At 37.3% G+C, this 23,984-nt stretch overlaps 2 protein-coding genes across 6 annotated transcripts; one reads left to right on the plus strand and one right to left on the minus strand.

The window, feature by feature from the left end:
* Nucleotides 1–113: 113 nt before the first annotated feature.
* ical1 (islet cell autoantigen 1-like) lies at nucleotides 114–14,882 on the minus strand. Of its 5 annotated transcripts, none has more exons than XM_084425479.1 (17): nucleotides 14,809–14,882; nucleotides 13,857–13,893; nucleotides 13,486–13,523; nucleotides 13,227–13,398; nucleotides 9,898–9,970; nucleotides 9,509–9,632; nucleotides 8,348–8,546; nucleotides 8,128–8,253; nucleotides 7,937–8,035; nucleotides 7,779–7,864; nucleotides 6,826–6,872; nucleotides 6,673–6,741; nucleotides 5,047–5,259; nucleotides 3,126–3,392; nucleotides 2,900–3,001; nucleotides 2,684–2,810; nucleotides 114–1,507 (listed from the first exon to the last, which is right to left on the minus strand). In XM_084425479.1, exons 3-16 carry the CDS (start codon nucleotides 13,497–13,499, stop codon nucleotides 2,695–2,697), a joined length of 1,707 nt encoding a protein of 568 aa, XP_084281605.1. In that variant the 5' UTR covers nucleotides 13,500–13,523; nucleotides 13,857–13,893; nucleotides 14,809–14,882; the 3' UTR covers nucleotides 114–1,507; nucleotides 2,684–2,694. The 5 variants fall into 5 exon arrangements, with proteins under 5 accessions (XP_084281605.1, XP_084281608.1, XP_084281606.1 ...); XM_084425482.1 differs by having other exon boundaries at nucleotides 13,853–13,893; nucleotides 14,809–14,862; XM_084425480.1 differs by lacking the exon at nucleotides 14,809–14,882 and adding an exon at nucleotides 14,392–14,481.
* Nucleotides 14,883–21,463: 6,581 nt separating this feature from the next.
* cxcr4a (chemokine (C-X-C motif) receptor 4a) lies at nucleotides 21,464–23,234 on the plus strand. Its single transcript, XM_084426259.1, has 2 exons — nucleotides 21,464–21,643; nucleotides 21,761–23,234. The coding sequence occupies exons 1-2, from the start codon at nucleotides 21,629–21,631 to the stop codon at nucleotides 22,826–22,828; spliced, it is 1,083 nt and encodes a 360-aa protein (XP_084282385.1). The 5' UTR covers nucleotides 21,464–21,628; the 3' UTR covers nucleotides 22,829–23,234.
* Nucleotides 23,235–23,984: the final 750 nt, after the last annotated feature.

Consider the following 23,984-nt stretch of genomic DNA (forward strand, 5'->3'; position numbering starts at 1 on the left):
TATTGACTCATTCTTTAATTTTCGTCAATTTGGAACAAAAAAAAAGAAGTTTTTTTTTATAGTGTACCTTTAACACAAAAAAAATAAGATAAAAAAATTCGAGAAAAAAAATCTGAAACAATTCTACTCAAATTTATTTGCTCTCAGATGCAAGATCTCCCATTCCAGTTTCCATCAATGAAATTGTACAAGTACATTATTTTTAACTGAAACAAAAGGCAAAGTTGCATAAAATAAACAGATGAAAGCAGCTGTGAATGGTGTACATTCTTTTTCCTTCAAAGTAAACACGTCAACATGTCTCAACATATAGTTCCAAACACAATTTCTCATACACAGAAAGTGACACTTCAAAATGAAACTGCACTCAAAACAGAAACATGTGCTCCAGTACATATGGAGTGATATCCTGTGAGAAATGTTCAGATTCTCCACCTACACAAACTATTCAGATCAACAAACAAGTCTATGCTTAAAACATACAACATACTTTCCAGAACTACCCGAGATTGCACTCGGAGACAGTTTAGTGCAAGCATTCACTTGTTTTCTTTAACGCAAATAAAACAGACTGGTAATAGTTTCAGATAAACTCACTTCTGGTGAGTCCAAATATGATAATCTGGGATAAAATGAAATGTGTATGTTTTCTAGAGTAGGATAGTTATGTAATTCTGTGCTAAAGGTGACATACAAACTAAAAATACATTTTAAAAAAACGTTCACAAACAAACATTCAAGAGTTTTTCCATCTCAGTGTGAATGTGAAGAACATTTGGGAGAAGTTATTTCTCTGAGAGTGTTTTGTCACTGAAAACAAGATTGCATCACCTATTATTAGTTCCACTGAAATGTGACCTTGTCATTCTTACCACACTAATGGCACAGCACACCACTTGCATATGTAGTTTAGAGTAACACTTTTTTAAATTGTTTTAATAAATAATTTCATTTATTTTATCATTAAGGGTTAAACTAATCCAGTGAATGTGACTTCAAAAATATTTTTTTCCGTGATTTCACAGACTTTGGGTATCTGTCTTGATTAAAAATACAGTCTTTAATAGATGTTATAAATCTGTAACCCTGTTTCTGGACATTAAAAACTCCTCTATTGTACAAAGCAAACAGATATTTAGTATACACACACTTATTTAGGTTTTTTGGTCCTATACAAACCAGCCCTCCACATAAGAGATGGGCAAATCCTGACCTTCTTGTCCCTTTAAACATGTGCACTTCATATTGTAACAACATTTTAGTGATATAGCAATGAAGTCTTCATTTTACCCTTCGGTGTCCTAATGTACATACAGTAAATTCACACACACACACACACACAATGAAAGAAAGGAGGAAAGAGACATTCCCATAACTCGGAAATCTTCCAGTGTGGAATATGGATTCAGATTTCTTGATGCTTCCTTGGCTCAGGTTGAATCGTTTCAGGAGAGGTAGTGTTCCAGCTCCAAATAAAGGCTTGGGATATGCACTTCTTTCCACCATTCTAAGGGACAAAGAATGCTTGGAATGAGATCAGCATTATGACATGCACAATCTCCCCTTGAGCGGTGTATGAATTGACACATAAATGGATTTAATATTCAAAATACATTAAAAATACAAATCATGGTCTCACTATTTTTTTGATGGTCCCTTTAACAAAGTAACGTTGCACCAACATGTTGACTAACTCTCATTGGAGTGTTAGTAGAGTATTAGTAGACTGGTAGGGTTAGAATAAGTTGACATGTACTTGCAAAGTTGCTTATAGTCAGTAGAATGTTTGTTGGAGGACCATCACAATAAAGAGTAAGCAGGTATTAAGCAGACAGTCTACTAATACTCTAATGAGAGTTAGTTGAAATGTAGATGCAAAGTTACTTATAGTCAACAGAATGGTCAAAAAGGACCATCCAAATAAAGTGTTACCCAAATTATACATGCAATGACAACTATGCTTTTTCTGTTGTTTTGTTTGAACTAAAATTCCTTTTGAAGTTTTTTGAGAGTATACACATTTAAAATGTCAAGGTAATTAAATTGTTCTGATATCATAATGAAGAAAAACAAGAAAACCTGCATTTAAAAAAAAAGATAATATATTTTGGCAAAAATAAAAAAAATTAAATACAAAAAAAAAATGTGATATTAATTAATGAATAATTCATGATAATTGCAACAATTTTTTTTACTTTAATTAAGATGTTTACTCGCATATATTTACTCGCAAGGTTTAAGGAAAATATATACATTACTTCTTTCTTAATGGTTGCACCGCATGACATTTTTAGAGTCTTGTTTTTTAGTATTATTCATATATTATTATAGTACTTATTCATATTTTGAATTCACTTTTATTTTTAAGTTTTAGTAATTTTGCTATGTTCTTTAGTAATTTTTATTTATTTATTTTTTATTTCTATTTAGCTTTGTTTTTATTTCAGTAAGTTCTCTTTAATTTTAGTTCTTAAATGTATTTATTTTAGTAAGTTGCCAAGGCAAAAAAAATGTGTTTAAGTTTTTCATCTAACGATTATATCATATTTCATATGTATTTCAATTAACAAAAACTTTATCATCTAGTTTTAGATAACCACACCAAAACTAACATGAATAGAGAGAGAACGTTTCTGTAAACCTGGAACCTGTTTGTCAATGATAAATATATACACACACTCACACCAACACAACTCAGGCACTGAGAAACTCCTGATCACTGCGTCCAATAGCGTCTGGGTTGGACAGAGGGTCAAGATCTGCAAAGAGGTTAAACCAGGCAGACATGTCCCTGGAGCTTCCTTTGGGTGCTAAAAGACACAGAGAGATGAATCACTACAGAAACAGTAAAGATTGTCAGTGTCCATCTATAGTTCTTGACATGTCATAAAACTCTCACCACTGGCAGAAGAGTCTGGAGTGTTCTGTGTAGGCTGAGATTGTCCTCCACTAGAAGGTGGTTGGAGGGGTGGGGCTTGAAACATGGGTGGAGTCGCCCATCCTGAATAACAGAAAGAGAATGAATATGAGTGATCAGCATGACATCACTGCATTCTAGTAGCACAACAAGAATAAGCTGTTAATTCCTCCAGCCACTAGAGGGCAAACTAAATGATTTGTCAAACCTGTGGTGCTGAGGCTATGGTCCAGGAGATGTGATGGCAGGAAGCCAGCGTGTGTGTTTGCCGTTTCTGCTTGCGGTGTGGCGGCAGCAACAGGAGCAGGAGGGGCCTCAAAACAGCCGAAAGCATCCTGCCACGCTTTACTGAACTCACTAGCGCCACCTGTAGCCCCAGGACTCAGCAGATCCTGCAGGAATGCCAGTTCACCTCGCTCTCCCTCCTCTTCTTTCCCTTCGACAGACTGGAAAGGCTCAGACAGAAGATCCCTGCCTACTCCAATAAAAAGAAGATAATGAGGCTTTTAAACTTTGCAAAAACGGAATTGCTTTCTCAGCACTTTTGTCATGGTTTCCAGCACAAAAATCTCAACATTCTTAACCCTATAAAGCCTACTGTATCATTTCTGATACACAAACAATACACAATAGGGCCTCTAAATTATCAACATGATCAAAACTTTGCTAAAATGCCTGTTGTACACAATCTGCTACATGCCTTCTGTCAGCTTATTGTTTAGTTTAGTTCATCCTTTATTGTCTTTCTTAGGAGAAATGTGTCTTGGGCAATCGAGAGAGCAAATCTTTTTGGTGTGAAATCTTGACTGATTTTTATAAAGTAAATGTAAGAATGATTTTTATATTGTTTGTAATATGTCAAGATGAACATTAGCTAGATTGAAGCAACTTAGGTTTACATGATTATACATATTTACACATGTATATTTATACATAGTTGTATCAATTTATCATATATGATACATCAGGCCTTTGAGGAACGTTTATTTGTACTTCTCTCAATTATCATTGTATTGCATTAAATGTTTATAAGTTTAAAATGCAATACCCACCACCACAATAAAAACTACAGTGCATTCATCATAAAACAAAGACACTATTGAGGGATAAAGAGTGATGAATTATATTTATATTTAATGATATTTAATGATAATATGCATTTTATACAAGTAGTCTGCTATACTGTAATAAAGATCTAAATAAGATACTGTTATCTTATAGATTTACATTACAAGCTCTCAGAATTTCATCTTTCTTTTGGCCATATAAATATTAACAACTGCACCAAACTGCATATTTTTTGCTAGGTTTGGGCATATTAATTAAATTTTTTTTTTTTTGCATATGAGCTCCATATTCTCCTATATCAAACTATATGACCCATAAAGGCCTGGTGTATCAAACATGGCAGGTAACAAAAAAATATGTATGCAAACTATTATTAAATATATTATATTATGTATAAAGGTTCAATAAACTGCTCCATTTCAAAAATATATTTTTCTGATTATTATTTCAGGCTTCATTATGTCAGGCTTTACAGGTGTTAAAAAAAAGAAACATTTACTTGAGGACATAAGATAGTCTTGTTTTCTAAATAAATAAATATATACTGTATATAAGAAAATGCATCTTGGTTTTAGAATGTTTCGATATTTGTACTGGAAGACAAGACAAAAATACAGAAAAAAGATAAGAAGCTTAAGGAAAACTTCAAGAAACAGAAATATTAGTTTATCAGCAACAAAAAGCTAAAGTAAATTTAAGTTAAATATGAAAAAGCAATCCTACAATCCTCAAAGAGTGCATTGGAATCACACAGACCACAAAAAGAATGGAAAAAATAAAGCACCTTGAAGAAAGTAGGTTTTAGAGATACTTTTACAAGAAAAGAAAGAGCACTGTTGTGGTAATGGAGACAGGGTCAGAAACCCCAGAAGAGTGTTTACCGTTCAGAAGAGAATCTGAAAGAGCCTTAAGCATGAAAAGTTTATGAATATTTCTTATAGAACCTAAGACTTATAGATCAGGGTGTTGAAGCACTTTCGAAGGAGGTTGATTTTAGAGAGTTAGAACAGGCCATAAGGGAGTCCTTGGCATTGAAGAGATGCCCAGTCAGGCATTTATACCTATTTCAGGTCGTAAGCTGCTGTGTAACGCATCTTGCTTTTCCTCATATGAGGTGCCTATGTCCCACTGAATAGCAGGTGTCATAGATGGGTGTATGGTCGGGGTCAAGGTTGGAGTAAGAGAAGGGACTGAGCCAGGCTCAGGGGTCATTAACAGAAGGTCGTCATCTGTGCTAGATCCACCAATGGGGCCTAACTGTTCATTCAAGGCCGCTGTACAGGGGTGAAGGTGAACATGAGAGATACAAACAGACATACTGTAAATAAAAGCTGCTAAACACACTAGAAGTTGCACCGACTAGACACACAGTTAATTAGTTCTACCAATATTTGATGCTTTAAGTCTGTGCCAACTAGTCATGGATCATATGACTTCAGTTGCTGCTTCTTCATTGCGACAGTTAGGGCTGGGTGGTCTGACAATACAACAATATAAAATGCCAACCAACTGAAATATACAGTATATCACGGTGTGTAAATTTATCCACACAGGTTTCAATGGGAAGTACTGCCAGTACTACTGTCATGTTAGGGAATTATAGAAAATAAGAGGAATGTGCTTATATATATATATATCCATCACTTGAACAGTGTGTTTTTGGTGTATGACAATGCAAATAGCAGGCATGGGTGATAAACCGATATGAGTGATTAACTGGATAAACTGGCAAAAATGTGAAAACTGGTAGAATTTTTTTATTATTGTCGCTGTCATAGTTACACTCACAAGACGTTGCAGTGTTGCATTGTCATGCTTTTTAAGTCTTGATATTTTTTAAAGCGATTTTAATCCATTCAAGATCAATGATATGCAAAAGAATATTCAATTTGGTACAAACATGCTGTTCTGCCAGCCATTTTTCCATGCATACACACAAAAAGCATCCTGTCACAGAGTTGTCAAAATGCCTGTGTTGGTAAGTATTCGTGTAACACAGTCATTTATGTCTTAAGTGGATGTAAACAGTTGGGAAAGAAATCAGATGTGGGTCAGTATATTTGATCTGTGCATTAGGTTTTAAAGTGACAGCAGCCAGTGTCATTAATGTTTATCATACAACAATGAGTGGAAAAAAAAAAAAAATCACTCATTGCACTTAATTGAACAACTTTTATAGCTTTAATAAGAATCATTGTATATTTAATTAACAGTGTAGACTGGGCAGTGTTTTATTTTACATTTGATTTATTCATTCAATTTAGTAGTATTTTGTACTTCTGTAACTTCTGAAAAACAAAAAAGCACTGTTTATTTCATTTGTTTCATCTTTGTTCTTTTGTTTTTATTTGTCCTATTGCTTGCAATTAGTTTCTTTGTTCTTATTTTATTACTGACTGTTTACCTGTTTTCTGTAAGCTTCCATAACTTTTTACTTATATTAGTTAGGCTAGTATTGTATAATTGTGAAATTTTAATGTTATCTAAAATTAGCAAGTTACAGCAAGAGTAACAACATTATTTGTTGGAGGACTTGAATATGAAATAATAAGTAAATTAAATTACTGTCCAAAATTACTTGCCATTTAGTATGATAATTGACTACTCTTCTGGATGACTAGTCATTTCTTAACAATGAGTTATCGTGCAAAGCCTAGTCCGCAAACAAACACACACACACAACTTACCAGAGTCCAGACTGGCACACAAAGAACTGTCAGACCCTCTACTCTGTCCATCTACTGCACGAGTAGAAACTGGTAAAGATAAAAAGAAAGAGCATCTAAGAAGCATGAGCCTTTGAGTGTTTTCCCAGAATGTGCTTTAAAAGCTGAACATACCAGTTTCGGATGATTCACCCAGCTGTTCATCTTCAAGTGAAACAAGACTGAAACATAAACATACAAACACCAAATTAAATTGATAGACACACTAAATGGATGCATAATTTCTAAAATGGGAAGAGATGATTCACATTACTATGACATGCACAGTATCAGATAAGAATTACAAAACACCTTAAAATTGACAAATAAAAGTGAGTCAGTGATATTTCTAGGAAGCGGCGTTGGTCTAAAAACAGTTGTAACAAAATCATACTACAGCATGTCTAACACAGATGGCACATCATCTGCTACTGCCAAAACAGGAAATGACAGTGGAACTTTAAGCAGGGTTGCCTGTTTACAAAGGCAGCAGGGGTTTCTAATAGAACTACAATATTCCACTCACAGATCAGTAACCAGAGCCTTTAAAGAGGCCTCTCGCCTGCAGAGACCCAATCTGAGGGAACGGAGGGTTGCAGGGAATGAGGAAAGAGAGTGAATGAGAGATCTGACAATGAGAGCCAAGCGAGGTGCCGTCAAGAAAACTGGGACTGCTAGATGTGTCTGTGTGAGATTCACTGACCATGTGATATATACTGCACAATATAATGTAAAGAATAGGACTGTCATGATTCCTCGATTAAATTCAAATACTCAATTAAAAAAAATCCTTGATGGCAATTTACCCTTGTCGAGTAACCAGCAAATTAATGGAAATGGTGCGTTTCATGGACGAGAATCCATGACGTGCATTATTAGACCGTTTTCTAAGGCTGCACGATGTATTAAAACCATTTAAAAACCAGAATACTCTATTAATCGTCAAAATAATAAACCGATTACTCTATTACCAAAATAATCGTTAGTGACAGCCCAAATAAAGAACAAGCTGTAAATCAGCAAAATGGTTGGTTAATGACCAAAAACGCTTCAAAATGGAACATGCCAATGTCTAACTGAGTTCTCACTTGTCTGAATATGTCTTCTGGTCCTCGTCTTTGCTGTCCTCTGCTGAATGTGCAGAGGCAATCTGGTCCAGTGGGTCCCTCAGCTCCTGTGATGAGACATGAGGGTTTAAAACACATCACAACAGTTTATTTTCTGACATTTGTGCATGGACACCCACTTTGAGGGTAGTGAACTGGTAGGGTACATATCCTTTGAAGGCCTCATGGATGCCAGACATCACATGTGCAGTCTTCTCCCAGTAGTGTAGAAGCGTTGTCTACGGAAAAACAATTCAAGACGAATAAATTTACAATATAAAAAGTGAACGGGTTTAACTAGAAAAAATGGGTGGAAGTAAATAAGTATTACCTGGTAAGTGCATAATGAATGTGAAAGCATGTTGCAACGACTGGCTCCCAGCATGTCCACTTTCTGACAAACATCATTCTTCAGCTTATCGAAATGCACTTTTGTTCCTCTTACCTGGGCCTGAACCTGTTCACAAACACACACATATAGCAGAATATTTCAACCTCCACATTCAGTATATAGATGCAATCCCTCCCACACTCGCTTTGCGGGGTCTGACCTTGCGAAATTTCTCCAGTTGTTTGTAAGTATCTGGGTCTAGTTCCTGTGAGACGTCCTTCATCCAGAGCAGAGCTCCGCGATACTCGGTCCGGGCTTTCTCCATCCGGCTTACTGTCAGCAGGGTGTCGGCGATGGCTCTCCTCCGGAATGTCTCAACTTCCTGTTCAAATCGATGGAGAGGTGTACACAGAGCCAACCTGGGCATGACAGAGGACAAGAGGACAGGTAAATGGCTTGATCAATGATTACAGATGAGTGTTAAGTAGATGTGGCATGCAAGGATAGAGAAAAGTTACATTCAAACTGTGGGTTTACTAATTTGTGTCTTTGTGTCTTTATGTCTTTAGTTTGTAGAATATAGAAATGTTCTTTCCAGGGCTGCCAAACTAACTTAATTAAATAATGAATTAAAAATGAAACTGAAATGTATCACTAGTTTCTATGTTCTTTCTATGAAAAACAGAGCGTTGCTATGGACGCAGGATTCTAACCGTAGAGACGGAACGGACTATTTTCTTTAGCGGAAGCAACACAATCGTTTTTAAATCAATAAACTCCTTTTTAAATCAATATTTTGTGGCAAATTATTGATTTATTTGGTGGGTAGCCATGTAATAAGCAGGATAATGTAGAGCGAGGCGGTTGTTATAGCGAAGACAACCCCTTCAGGCTGATTCAAGATCCCGATCAGCCTGTCGCTATAACAACCGCCTCGCTCTACATTATCCCTTACATATAATACACAGTTTTGTGGGGGAATGAAATACTTTTATTCAGCAAGGATGCATTAAATTGATCAAAATAATTCTACAAATAGCTGTGCAGATGCTTTATTATTTATATATTATGCTCAATGTTATTTGTAGACTTATTTGTGTTCATTCATATCATATTTCAAACAGCTAAATTAATGGAGAGAAACTACGTATTTTCAATATCAAATAGGTGGGTTGCCTGATCGATTGTCTAATAAGGCTGGTTTCAGATTTCCCTGTTTGATGACAAGTTGTTGGATGGCTAGTTCATTAGTCAACCATCATGGCCCTTTCCCTATCTGATGTATTAAATCATGATGTATGAACATAATAACTACCAAAATATCATGAAATAGAGCCCAATTAATTATTTTAAGCCCTAATTTGTTCATATTTGTGCCTACCTTTGCTTGGCGGAACAGCAAAGGGCTTTACTGGTGGCGTCCATCATATTGCCTGCTTTCGTTTTATCATGCTCTGCCTGGAAGCGCAGGAACAATCCAAGCTCATTCTCCTCTTGAGAGAGATCTGAAGAGAACAGGGTTATTACAACAATAACTAACAGTATTAGTAACAATATATGGCTTGATTGGACATGCTATCAATTACTAGAACCACAAAAACACATTCAAAGAGTTTAGCTTATAATTGCCTTCTGACTCAACAGTAACAGTACACATGAATACTGAGAAAATGTATGCCACTGCATGCAATGGCTTTCAAAACAAGCTGAACAAGACTCTTAGTGTGTCTGTGCACACAAAGAGGGTGGAAGATCATGTTCCTCACTCACGTGTGATTCTTTGCTGGTATTTCTCGATCACTTTCAGGAGTTCTGTGCAAGTGTTCTGGACTGAACGGAAAAACTGAAGGAAACAGACACACATTATCATTAACAAATGCATTTTAAAAGTTTTTTATAACAAATGTTAAAAAATTTGAGTTTGTTGCTGCACACCATAAAATCTCTGAGCATTTCATTCTCTTCAGAATTTATATACGCAGACAGAACATTTGGTCACCCACAATAACATCTCAAAAAACCCAGACAACACATTAGAACACAAAAGAATTGCCTTTCCAGTCTCGCTGTCATGGCAACAAAGGATGTTATGTCCCTGATAGTCTGAGTGAGCGGTAAACTGTGTATACTTGTGCTCTACCTGAAAGAAGAAATCCACAGAAATTACACAAATGACTCATTACGGCTTTTGTTCGAGAGAGGGTTTCAAGAGCGTTGAGGAGTCAAACACAGAAATAAGACTTATTTCCAACAGTTAATAGAGGGATGAATATATTGGACTGTAGAAAATATCAGTTGAAAGTAACCACAACTAAAGTTCTAATCAAGCGCGCTACTGTTCATAAGTTTGTGGTCAGTAAGATTTTTTTTTTTTAAAGAAATAATACTTTTATTCAGCAAAGATGCATTAAATTGATCAAAATTTACAGCAAAGATATTTTACCGAAAGATTTCTATTTCAAATAAATGAAATCAAATCAAAGAATGAAATGCTCTTCTTTCGAGCATTCTACTCATCCTGATAATTTTTGTATTTCAGTTTTCACAAAAATATTAAGCAACAAAACTGCAATGATCCTTCTTCAGAAATCATTCTAATATGCTGATTTGGTGCTCAAGTAACATTGTTGACAATGTTACTTGAGCACCAAATCAGCATATTAGAATGATTTCTGAAGAAGGATCATGTGACACTGAAGACTGGAGTAATGATGCATAAAAAAATCAGCTTTTTAGATTTTAAAATATATAAAAATTATTTCACAATATTATATATTTTTTTATTTATTATTTTTTTATTAAATAAATGCAGCCTTGTTGAGTATAAGAAACGTCTTTCAAAAACACTGAAAACATTTACTGACCCCAAACTTTTGAAAGGTAGTGTAGGTGGTAATTTAGCATAAGTTGATATTATTCAGAGTAAACCCCATATTTTATTCTCTTCCAGGAAAGTGACCAAAATTATTGGTCTATTAGTGGGGTCATCTCTGTATTAGTGCAATATTTTCACGTGCATCAAATTAAATACGGCATCTACCCAAACTAAGGTCTACGTGTGCTGATGTAGCTGTGACCCCTGCAGGTGAGGTCTGCATTCAGGTTACTGTTTAACTCTTGAGCTCAGGTCTGACAAACAGAACACCCTCAGGAATCATGGTTGTACAACAGGCTCTCCTAAACAAACACTGTTATTGAAGTTTCCAACGTAAAATCCTGCCATTTCGCACCATAAGGATGATGCATTGTTTTAAAGTTAAGAGGAAATAGAGCTTTGAGAGTAAACAGGATAAAAGACCATTCTTTTGGACATAATGGCAGCTGTGGTTTAAAGTAGAAATAACATGGATACACCTGTTCATTAAGCAAGCAGCCGGGGGGCTTATGGTGGCCTCTCTGCTGCTCTCTCGCACACTGGCACAGCCACAAAACCATCTAATGACCAGTAAACCAGGATATGCTTAAGAGTAACAGCCCGAGGCAGGGCAAGATAAGACAAGACAAGCACACATAAACAAACACACGCACACACTTCCTTAAACTGTGAGTGGTCTACGGATTTTTATTAGGTCTTGATTAAAAGTAATCAGAGAGCTACTTTATTTTATAAAAGCTAACTATTAATCAGCAGTGTTGGGGAAAGTTACTTTTAAAAGTAATGCATTACAATATGCTCCCTGTATGTTTTATCTGTTATTTCACAATATTCTATTCTAGGTCCATATAGTTAAAGACTGAAACACTATAGTGAGTTTTTTAAGCAGTAAGTTAAAAAAAAAAAAAGTTTTTACTTTCTCTGATACAATTAAGTAAATAAATGGGTATCACTCTGGGTTTTATCGCCCCTCATGAACAATTGCAGTGCTTTACAACTATAGGAAAGGAAGAGCTAAATAAACTTATCATTGCATCTAAACCAACAACATGTTTATTAGACCCAATACCCACTAAACTACTGAAAGAGTTGTTACCTGTAGCAGAAGAGCCTCTTCTCAATATTATTAACTCGTCTTTATCTCTAGGTCATGTCCCAAAACTGTACAAGATGGCAGTTATTAAGCCTCTCATTAAGAAACCACAATTAGATCCAAATGAATTAGCAAATTACAGACCCATTTCAAATCTTCCATTTATGTCTGCTCAATTGTGCTCCTTGCAAAAAAATGATTTGTATTTCCCACCATGGCACAGAAACTTTACAAATGACTCACTTTGACTAGCTTCTGATCAAGGCTGTATCTCAGTACTAGCTTTACTTGATATTAGTGCTGCGTTCGACACTATAGATCATAAAATACTCTTAGATCGACTAAAAATTACACTGGCCTCAGGGACAGGCATTAAGGTGGTTTAGATCGTACCTATCAGACCGCTACCATTTTGTCTATTTAAACAGGGGAAAATATAAGATAACGTCAGTAAATTATGGAGTGCAGCAAGGATCTGTGTTAGACCCTCTGCTGTTTTTAATATATATGCTGCCACTTGGTAATATGTGACCCTGGATCACAAAACCAGTCACAAGTAGCACGGGTATATAGCCAACAATACATTGTATGGGTCAAAATGATCGATTTTTCTTTTATGCCAAAAATCATGAGGATATTAAGTCACATTTATTTTTGTGAGTGAATGCAGCACAACCGCAAACATAAATGGACAACTTTAAAGGCGATTTTCTCAATGTTTAGATTTTTTGGCACCCTCAGATTCTAGATTTTCAAATAGTTACCAAATATTATCCTATCCTAACAAACCATACATCAATGGAAAGCTTATTTATTCAAGAAAATGACTCGTATGACTGGTTTTGTGGTCCAGGGTCACATATTATAAGAAAACATGGAACTAGTTTCCACTGCTCTTCCCTGTCATCATGTGACAGTACTCAATTAACCTCCTTCCATGTCATTCAGCCATTCCTCTGCCTTTGTGAGGCTCACGCACAATGAAAAAAATAATTTGCTTTCAAATGTTAAAATTAAGCATGAGTCATACAGTCATTGAAAGAAAAACCCAGCCCAGTGATGCAACAGTTTCACTTATTGCTGACCGAGTCAGTGAGGTAATTTTTACTACATTTTAAAAGGTGCTCAAACCTCTAATTTGGCATCAAGATCCGCGTCAGATGCCACCACATGCTCATCTTCCTTCTTCCCGGTGGCCTTGATCAGAACCTGCTTGGTCTTCCAGAACTTCTTCTGCATGCGGGCCATGACCGAGCTGTCCTCCCCCAGAACTGCTCTGCCACTGAACATATCACTGGAGAACCTGAAAGAACGTGCAGACGTATGTTTTTAAATATAGAATCTAAGAAGAGGAGGGGTAACATTCATTGGATGAAATTAAGATACAAACCCATAACTGTCCATATTCTTAATGAGCGTGGCTTAGATCTGCAAATGGGATAAAAACACTGTATCATCCTGCTTTGAGTCAGACAAACTGAACTAATGTTTAGAAGTTTTGGGTCGGTACGATTTTTTAAAGAAATTCATGTTTATTCAGCAAGAATCACGGGAATAAATTACATATTAAAATAGAAAACAGCTATTTTAAACTGTAAAAAATATTTCACAATATCACTGGTTTTACTGTATTTTTGAGCAAATAAATGCAGCTATGGTGAGCATAAGAGACAAAAACATTACAAAATCGTACCGGACCCAAACATTTAAATGATGTAATGTTGCAAAAAGTATGTTGCAAAAAGACATTTTAGTACTTGCTTTTCAGAAATCAGCGGTGGCATTCAGCAGACTGACACTGAAATGAATGGGAGAAAATCAATGTCAAATATTAAACTATTAAAATAACAAATTATTAAGTTGTTTCAATGTTATAAATTATAAGACTCACTGGACAATTTGAATGAATAATGAATAAATCTGAGCTTTGGGGAAATTCAGAAATTTGCCCTTTGCAAACAGCTGTCTTTGTTCTTTCGAGGTAACAGCTGTTAGCTATCACAATGACTGCCATGTCTCTCACGGTCATAATTTCCCAAATTCAATAACACATATAACTTCCAAATAAAAGCAAAAGCAAACATTTAATGCAAGTCAAAAGAAACTATAATAAGAACCAAACAACTGTCCTGACATTCATTCAACACATGACTAGTTTAAGCAATATCAATGTTTGTTTTGACAATTTTATAAATAAATACAACACAAGCAGTATTTCCCCCCCCCCCCCCCCCACAAAACAATACGTAGTTATGTGAAATGTAGTGTTTATGAGCTGACGCTGTTCTGGTCGCACCTTCCTCCCCATCCAACTCCTCATCACGGGTCTGGTTACAGTGTTGTTGCAAGCCGCCTGCTCGCTTTTATCACATTTGTATTTTTCACGTCTTTTGTTGTACACAACTGATACTTTGTTTTAATACGTATATTTAACCATGTGTTCATAGCGTATACGGGATTCTTTGCGAAAATAAACGAATAAATACTGTAAAAAGGCAGAGCTACCGGATCCCAAACAAGATAAGGAGTCATCGAGCTCGCGCTGCGTTTCCCTATAATAACCCTCTTAACTTTAGCACGAATGTGACATGGAGACGTCAGTCGGCAGTTCGAAACTTACACTGTACGGGTCGTGATATTTTACAGTTTGCATTCGTCATACATGAGTGTATATAATTTAAGGAATTGTTATTAGGGAATCGCATTTCCTTACCCGCTGACGTTGCCGTGAGCAGCGCTGGGAACGTTCACGCACGTCATTCCAGTTAGATGAGAAACAGCGAGAGCGCATGCGCAGAAACAAGCTAATAGTTCTCAATGGATTGAAGAAAATATTCATATATTTTTATTATATATATAATGAATATATTTTGAGTTTATTGGCCAAGTAAAATGTCATGTACATAGCAGGCCAACAATATAATATACAGTAGACTATCACTAATCACAATCACTATTTTGTGATTAGCCTATAGTAGCTACTTCTTTTGTAAGTTGCTTTAAATATAAGTTTTCAGCTAAATGGATAGGCTACATGCATAAGTACAATATTGTAAAATACCTATTATATTATATTCTTGAGCAAGTGACAGAATTTGGTAGTAGCCATTTGTGCCCAAATGATGGCGCCACTGACACAGAGAAAAAAGTGATGGCGTTCATCTAAATTTTTTGTCCCTGTATATCAGTAACCCAGTGGGTACATAAAACTGAGTCTAGGTTGTATAACAGGCATAACATGCAATGAGAGAATAGAGAATAAAAGAGAATAAATCTATATGCAATTAATTTTCAAAGTTTCAAGGTAGATTGTAATTGAGATAGCCTACCCCATAGTGTGGGTTGTGTGCTAAAAACATTAAGACTTGTTACATAACATGATTCCAAAATAACTCAAACTGTGGTGCTGAGATAATACACAAATAAGTGTCAAGGAACGGTATCAGGAAGCTGCGGTTTTGCATGGTACACTCAGTCACACGCTATTTGAGAGAAAAAAAAGCTGCTCTTAAGTCACATACATACCCGTGCCTTTCTACACAATCTTCTCACACATATGCAGCCCCATCCACACCCAGACGTACGTTTGATGTACACAGACATACTCATACACAGACGGGCATATGCCAACGCCACACCCCAGCCTCAACCACAAATCTTTTACCTCAAGACCCTCTGCTTCAGCGATGTGGCCGTACTTGGGCAACATCTCGGCTGAGACAACAAAAGGCAAGTAGACACACACAGTGATTCTGAGGAATCATCTAGTAAAAAAGCACAAGCACACCTCGGCAGACAAACATCTGTTCACTGAAGTATGTCAGACCTCAGAGACACATTGGGAGCGGAACCCTCTAAGTGTGTCTGTGTGTTTACTCTATAATTGTCAATTCTTATCATTCAAGATTTTCTTATTAGCTTCTAGCTGTTGGGGACAATGGATGACTTGGTCCTCTCTCAGTCTCCTCTCAACACTGAACTGGTGTTACCATGGTAATGTAATTACACTCGTTACTGACAAAGGTTAAAGTCAGATCATTGTATGTTGCATTGTAATCCCTTTCTATTGTGAGACAGAATGAACATATGAATGAATCAGGTGAATCTTATCAGTCAATTAGAGCCACTGAGCCAGCCGAAAGCAGATTTAATACTAAATAGCTCCATTGTATTTTGGCAATTGCCAGACATCATTATAATAAACCATGCATTTCATTAAGCGCATGATACACTACAACGTTGCCATGATTTCTGCAGGATCATGTGATACTGAAGACTGGATGGCTTTGCCATCATAGGAATAAATTACATTTTATAATATTATTAAAATAGAAAACAGCTCCTTTAAATTGAAAGGTAAATCCTTTACTGTATTTTTAATCAAATAAGTTCAGCCTTTTTTGAAAAACATTAAAACTCTTTTTTTGACAGGTAGTATACTTCTACTATACTTTTTTCTTTGCCGCTTTGGATAAAAGTGTCTGTTTAATGAATAAATGTGAATGTAAATGTGACCCAAATAAACCAAAGTTTTGTTTCCAGTCACAATGTTAAAAGCTGCTGACTTTTTCAAGGGAGCGGCCCTTTCTATATCACTCAGATAGGTGCGGCTCATGATCAATAAGCCTAGCACTTGTCTGGAGAGATAGGAGGAGACACTTTATGAGATCTGCCAGACCAAATGTACGGCAAAAATGAGTTAAATGTCTGTTCAGGAAATTACCCCACCCCAACATACAAAATGTGTCAGTGTTGTTTGTGTGTGACCTTTAGAGTGCGTACTTACGTTTGACAGTAAATGTTCTGGTCATTTAACATACAGCCCCCCACCCCCATCCCCACATATACACACAGAGCAGTGAATGTCCTTCCACAAAGGATGCAAATGACAGACAGGAGGGTTCCATATCAGTCCTCAGATCAGCCCATCTAATCCTCTCAAAGACCTGCAACGCAATTCAGTCCCATTCAGTCAGAGTCAGATTTCTTGCCAGACAGAGAAGACAAAGAGTCCAGAATTTGAAAAGAAATAAGTTCGCCCAAAAAATGAAAATTCTGTAATGATACATCCCCCCCCCCCCCCCCCCGCCCTTGCTGCTCCAACTTTGCATGGCTTTCTTTCCTCTGCAGAATAAAAGAAGATACTTTGAATAATGTTTGAGTGTTTCTTTTCCATATTATGAGAGTCAATGGGGTCCAGAACTTTGAAGCTCCAAAAAAGACACAAAGGTAAAACACAAAGTGTGAAATAATCCATACGAACAAGATGGTCTTCTAAAGCAACAGAGCCACTTGATAAACAGATGAACAGATCAAAATGAAAGCCTTTATTATTCAAACGCAAGCATACAAAACCTGCATCAAATATGATGCCACAAACCTCAAATCTCATGACATTTGGTGATATGACATGTGAGAACTTTTTTGGACCTTGAATATTTTGGACCACATTGACTTTTATGGACTTTTATGGTGTTATACAAAAATAGTCTAATTAAATATATCTTCCTTTCTTTTCTGCAGAAAAAAAGTCATTAAGAATGACAGAATGTTTAACTATTCCACTTGTCCCTCATTTAAAAAAAAAAAAAAAAAAAAAAAGGGTTACGGTGATTTGGGCCAATTCTTGGGTCAAATGTGGACAAACCCAACTGTTGGGTTTAAAAATGTAATATAAAATTCAAACAAACAGTTGGCTTTGTCCATATTTGACCCAACCGTGGGTTGAAACAACCCAGTGTAGATGTTAAAATAATCACTTTTTGAATAGTATAGCCACAAGCCATAAAACATGGTGTGACAAAAAAAAATCACTCTTTTTGGGTAAAGCTACATTCCATCCGCCATCCCATAATACAAAAGTTTATTTTCAATATGCTACAAATGCTGTTGATTGAGCTTAGCTTGCACCCGGAATATTCATTTAAATCCTAACCATAACATTAATAAAACATCTCACATTTTCTTTTCATCCTAATGTGAACATCAAATACTATATACACAAATGAGCTTACAAATAATTTGACTGGTTGATTTCAGGGCTCTCTCATTCATACTGTTTTTGCACTTCTTCTCCCCTGGATAATTCAATGCAGCAGTGAATCGACGAGTCTTTGCTTAGTCAATGGCTTTTAATTAATACGGGTCTGTGACCGACTCTGTTCTCTCATAATAGTCTTTTCAGCTGTCTCCATGACCAAACAAGCTGGGATGAAAGAGAGAGGAAAAAAAGCATGGGCAGTGGGCCATTCAAACAGGTGTCTCCTCTTTCCTTAATACCACCTCTTCTTTCTCCCCCTCTCTCTGCTCACCTCTATGAGTGGGTTGGCCAAGCAGTGATTTGTTTTCTGTCGCCTTGAGGCTGGAACTTTAGTGGCCAACGTATAGACTTCAAGGCACCATCGAGCTGCCTAGTAGATCTGCAACCTCAAATTTCTTGTGGGTTTCTTTTCTCTACTTCACACAACCGTCTGACAAGCAAAGAAGCTTTCAACTGCAGCATGCTCTTATCTGAATCTTTTCCTTTAAATTCATCTGTTTAAATCATAGTAGATAAAGTTGGTTAGGAAGAACGACACATACATAAACACATATGGCCTAATGACTCTCAGAAAGCCCAGAAATTCTTATCTGGAATCATCAGACCTATTGTATTCTTATCAGAGCCTCTCTGCCCTGTCCTGAGGGCTATTGTCATGCCCTATGGAGAAGGGAGGAAACCCTCTGTACTACCGACATTTTGTATGTGTTCTGTGGGTGATTTTTTCAAAAAGAAGTTTGAACTCAACCTGTTCACTTTTACACACACTGAATGACTTCATATTGAAATTGCTGTAGTTTTGTATGCAACTTTTTGAAAACGATACCATTATCTTCTCTGCGTGTAAACTACACAAACACGAATTTGTGAAAATGGTGATGTGTATTATGTGTTGAGTCTATAGGCGATTAGTTTTTGTTTACAAAGTGACATCGCCAACTACTGGCCTTGCAGCATAATACAGCATTTTGAATGGTTTTCGCAGATTCGTTTTGACAACGCTGTCGTCTGTATGTGAAAAACGCAAAGGAAAAACGCAACGTTTTTAGTACATTGTTGTCGTGTAAACATAGTTATGAAAACGTTATATCTGAATGTTCTCTGAACGTTCAAAACGTACAGTTTTTTAAATAATATTAAAACGTTTTTTTTTTTTGGGGGGGGTTATGCGAACGTTAAGGAAACATAACTTTTTATAATTTTGCAAACATTATGACAACACTCCTTTTGAATGTTCAAGCTGCAACATTTAAACATGTTAGACGAACATTCAACTAAAACCTCTCAGAAAAGAAAAAACGTTCCATGAACGATGTGTAAATATTGTTTTTTTGCTAACATTCTGAGAACATTATTAAAGACCAGATAACTTTGAACAAACATTCTTTTAACGTTACTGGAAGAACGTTTGTTCATAACTTTGAGACAACCTTGCCAGAGCGTTAGGAAAGTTCTTAAAATGTTCTTTGTTAGTTGGATAATTGTGTGATCCAATATGAAAATGTAAAATATATTTCATGCACAAACAACCTCACAATTAATTACACTCTAAACTATTTTATGCTATTGTTCCTTTCTTTTGTTGTGAACCCTTAAGGACAGCTGTCTCCAAACCTCTGTTGTCGTACTAACGGTCAACTTCCTTTTCATTGCACACAGAGGGTGAGAAAATCTGCATTCATGGATCTTTTGCTTTACTGACATGAGAAAAAACAACAGTGAATCTATCGATTCAATCTTTCTGTCACACTGTTTCTTGCCTGGCACCTTTCACACCTCTGTGGTATCTGCAGACATAAAAGACACCCAGTTTGTGTCTTACTGCTCTAGCTTTCTTTCATCGGCCCACATGCATTCACACAACCACACATAAGTACACACAAGAAAAAACAAAATCAGATTTGTTATGTTCCTGTGGAAAAACTGAGAGTTCAAACAAAAATATAAGTTCCATTAAAGCATGACCTAATTATGATATAAGATTCCATGCATTGAGGTTATTTTACAGCTCTGTTATACCGTGTAGTGACTATTATGATAATATGTGTTTATAACAAAACGAATAAATGCAACAGATTTTGAAGGGGCACACACACACACACACACATAGGGATCACCTTACAACTCTACCAGTTTGTGAAGCAGTTTTCTGGACGCCATCTCTGTTGGCTGGGGGCAGGTGAAAACACATGTTCTCCCAGAGGAAAGCACACACACACACACACACACACACACACACATACACACATTGCCAAAGGGTTTTTTTGTCTTTGAGAACTGCCCTTCCTTGCTCCCTAAAAGAGCGATAGGTCTGACCTCTCATTTCAGCCAGGTGTCTACGTCCCTGTTCACTAACCAACATCTGTGACGGTTACAACCAAGTATTGAATGACTGCAATATTATAGTAGAGGGCAGTGGGTGTTCTCTTCTGAGAGATTCTCTATGTGATAAGTTGTCCTTTTGTTTTTAAATATGATGCCAAACAGCACGTAACCTCACACAATACCATTTTAAATAGCTAAAGATCTTCAGTACATTAAAATGAACATATTAAATACAAATCTTAAGTGTCCCATTTTACCAGTTGTCCCCCTAGATAGAGACATAATACATATACATGAGTTAAGTTAATTTTACTATGGGGTTTGGGTGTTTTGAACAAAGGAAGAACTGTACGATCTGTGATCACTCAGACTGTCTCTGTGATTTTATCTGATCATCAACACATTAGCACCTTTTAAATGTGATAAAATGCCATTCAACTTATGCAAAACATAAACAGCTCAGAGCACTTAAGAGATTAACATACAGTGTGTATGTTTCCATGCTCAAAAAGCCAATTCCTCCTAATTTTTCAGATTTAATTTCACTTAGGCCTACATAAAAAGTGTTTGTGTGTACTTTTCACAGCTCAGCGTCAAGGTATGAAAACACTTTCATATGTGTGTGTGTGTGTGTGTGTGATATGATCTGATTTGACGCCTCTGGTTGAATGATATTTAAAAGTGTTTTGAGGGTTGTAGTGAGTAAGCCACTTTCGTCACTATCACGATTAAAAAGAAAGCCATTCATGCTCATATTACACATAATAATGAAATATAATAATATAAACTTATTATAGTTTACCACAACTTGAATTAGAAATGAACATATTTCTTGGAATAAGCAAAGTTAACTGGTTTTGTGTGAGGTTTTCTGCAGACACACAATTGAAACACCAATTTCCGTCGCAGGACGTCGTTTTCTTCAATCACTCATGCATTTTGAAACACGAAAACAGGAAAAGAGTGATTGCGGAAGACGCAGATGCTGCTACCTGTTCTGTGGGCGCGAGCGTAGACTCGAGCGCGCGTGCTGCCGTGGATTGCGTGTGTGAGTGGGCGGAGTTTGCGCGCACGAGTGGGGTATTTAAAATCGTCTGAGCTCCACAGAAGTTTACAAAGTCGCTGTAGAATTTCTGGAGACTGACAGCACCGGAGGAGTGATTTAAAGATGGCATACTACGAAGTAAGCCAACAGTTACTCAAAAAAATTACTTTTTTCTTAAGTGAGGTTTGATTGCATTTAAATTAGGCTACTTTATAAGAAAAAAAATAATAACTTTGTCTGTTTACTTTTTTGCAGCACATCGTATTTGAAGATGATTTATCAGCTGATAACAACTCTGAGTTCGGCTCGGGGGACATTGGGGCCAACTTTGAGGTCCCGTGCGACGTGGAGGTCAGTCACGAATTCCAGAGGATCTTTCTTCCAATCGTGTACGGAATCATATTTATTTTGGGTCTTATCGGGAATGGACTGGTTGTTCTGGTAATGGGCTGCCAGAAGAAATCCAGAACCATGACAGACAAGTACCGTCTGCACCTTTCAGTGGCGGACCTTCTGTTTGTGCTCACCCTGCCGTTCTGGGCCGTGGACGCGGCCAAAGACTGGTATTTTGGAGGGTTCATGTGCGTGGCCGTGCATATGATTTACACGGTGAATTTATACAGCAGCGTCCTCATCCTCGCCTTCATCAGTCTAGACCGGTACCTCGCCGTGGTGCGCGCCACGAACAGCCAAGGTCCGAGGAAACTTCTAGCCAGTCGCATCATTTACGTGGGCGTGTGGCTCCCCGCCGCGCTCCTCACCATCCCCGACCTGGTGTTCGCCAAAGCGGAGACCAGCACTATACGCACCTTCTGCGAGCGCGTTTACCCTCAGGACTCTTTCCTTACTTGGGTGGTCACTTTCCGCTTCCAGCACATCCTGGTGGGCTTCGTGCTACCCGGGATCGTGATCCTCGTCTGCTACTGCATCATCATCTCCAAGCTGTCGCGCGGCTCGAAGGGCACACAGAAGCGCAAGGCGCTCAAGACCACCGTGGTTCTGATCGTGTGCTTTTTCGTCTGCTGGTTGCCTTATTGCGGGGGGATCCTGGTGGACACGCTGGTGATGCTAGAGGTGATTCCTCACAGCTGTGAGCTCCAGCAGGGTCTACAGAAGTGGATCTTCGTGACTGAGGCTCTCGCGTACTTTCATTGCTGCCTCAACCCCATCCTATACGCGTTTCTGGGCGTGAAGTTCAAGAAGTCCGCCCGCAGCGCTCTATCTCCTAGCCGGGGGTCCAGTCTGAAAATTCTGCCGAAGAAGAGAGGAGGGATGTCATCTGTATCCACAGAATCCGAGTCTTCTAGCTTTCACTCGAGTTAACAAAAGCGCGCGCGCACCTTGGACTGCGAATATGCTTCCAAATTTTACATGAAATGACTTGCTAATATGTGCTTTGTATAGGAAAGAAAATATAGTAAACAGGCTGAGCCTGATTGAAAAGTAGATAGAATGTAAATATGTCTGCAGTATGGTATCGCATACTGCATTGCTTCCAGTATTACTGTAAAATTTCTCTGAGAAGAGGCATTGTGAACATACAAATGTGCTGATATAGTGAGCAAGATGTTTACTGTACATATGTATATAGATTGTTTTTTAACTGGTTCCTTTCTGCACTTATGTAGACCATTGCATTTATTTATTACATGATAAACCAGAGACGTTCCAGTTTAAAAGAGCTGCTTTGGCTATTTGAAGTCTTGCAATAAATTTTTCAGTACTCAGATTATTGTGTTGGGTGTTTGTGTGTGTGTTTTGACCACTTCTGTAGTAACACTTTTCTAGGGGATGATAATGGAGTTTCCCTGCAATGCCCAGTATCGTTTAGTTTCATTCTCGTACAGAGACACGTGCATGTAGGGAAGCACTGATACTCAGCACTTACTTCTTCAAAGTAAAAGCTATTCATGTGGAGGACAGCAATTACAGTACCCTCAGCCTATAATATTTGACGACGGGGATTCCCTAATATGTAAACTCATTCAGGTCTGACCAAATACACAGAGTACCCATTGGTGGAATCCCCGGGATCCATTCAACCATAAACACACGTGAAGTTTCTTAAATGCAAATTATGCTACATTGCATTGCAGTTTTGGTTAACTTTCCAAATTTCATTTCATTATCATCCTTATTTGGGTTTTCTGTTATTTGCCCCCTGCAAATGTCCCTTTACCTCAAAGGGATTCTGTTTATTCAGGTGGTACCATAACAAAAGCATGTTGCCATGTCATGTCACTGATTGGAAGTTACAAACATACCCTGTATGAGTCATACAACCTCATTTTGCGTACAGAAGTTTAGGTGAAAACCCACTATTCCTGTTTGGAGGATCATGCCCGTAATCACATTTGCTTAGCAACATTCAACAGAAAAACACATACTGTATGTGCAGTACCTGATGATTTTGCTTTCTATGAAACTGGCAGCACTGAATATGCCATAAAGTGGCTCTACATGTGTTTAGACACTTACA

This window comes from Rutilus rutilus, assembly GCF_951802725.1.
Source record: "Rutilus rutilus genome assembly, chromosome: 12".
Lineage (NCBI taxonomy): Eukaryota > Metazoa > Chordata > Actinopteri > Cypriniformes > Leuciscidae > Rutilus > Rutilus rutilus.

What these genes read in the sequence shown, in the direction of transcription:
- ical1 (XM_084425479.1), bottom strand. An exon ending in ACCAGTTCACTACCCTCAAA is followed by an intron (nt 7,865 to 7,936) that starts GTGGGTGTCCAT and finishes GTCTCATCACAG; the next exon opens with GAGCTGAGGGACCCACTGGA. An exon ending in CAGCTTACGACCTGAAATAG is followed by an intron (nt 3,393 to 5,046) that starts GTATAAATGCCT and finishes TTATTGGAGTAG; the next exon opens with GCAGGGATCTTCTGTCTGAG.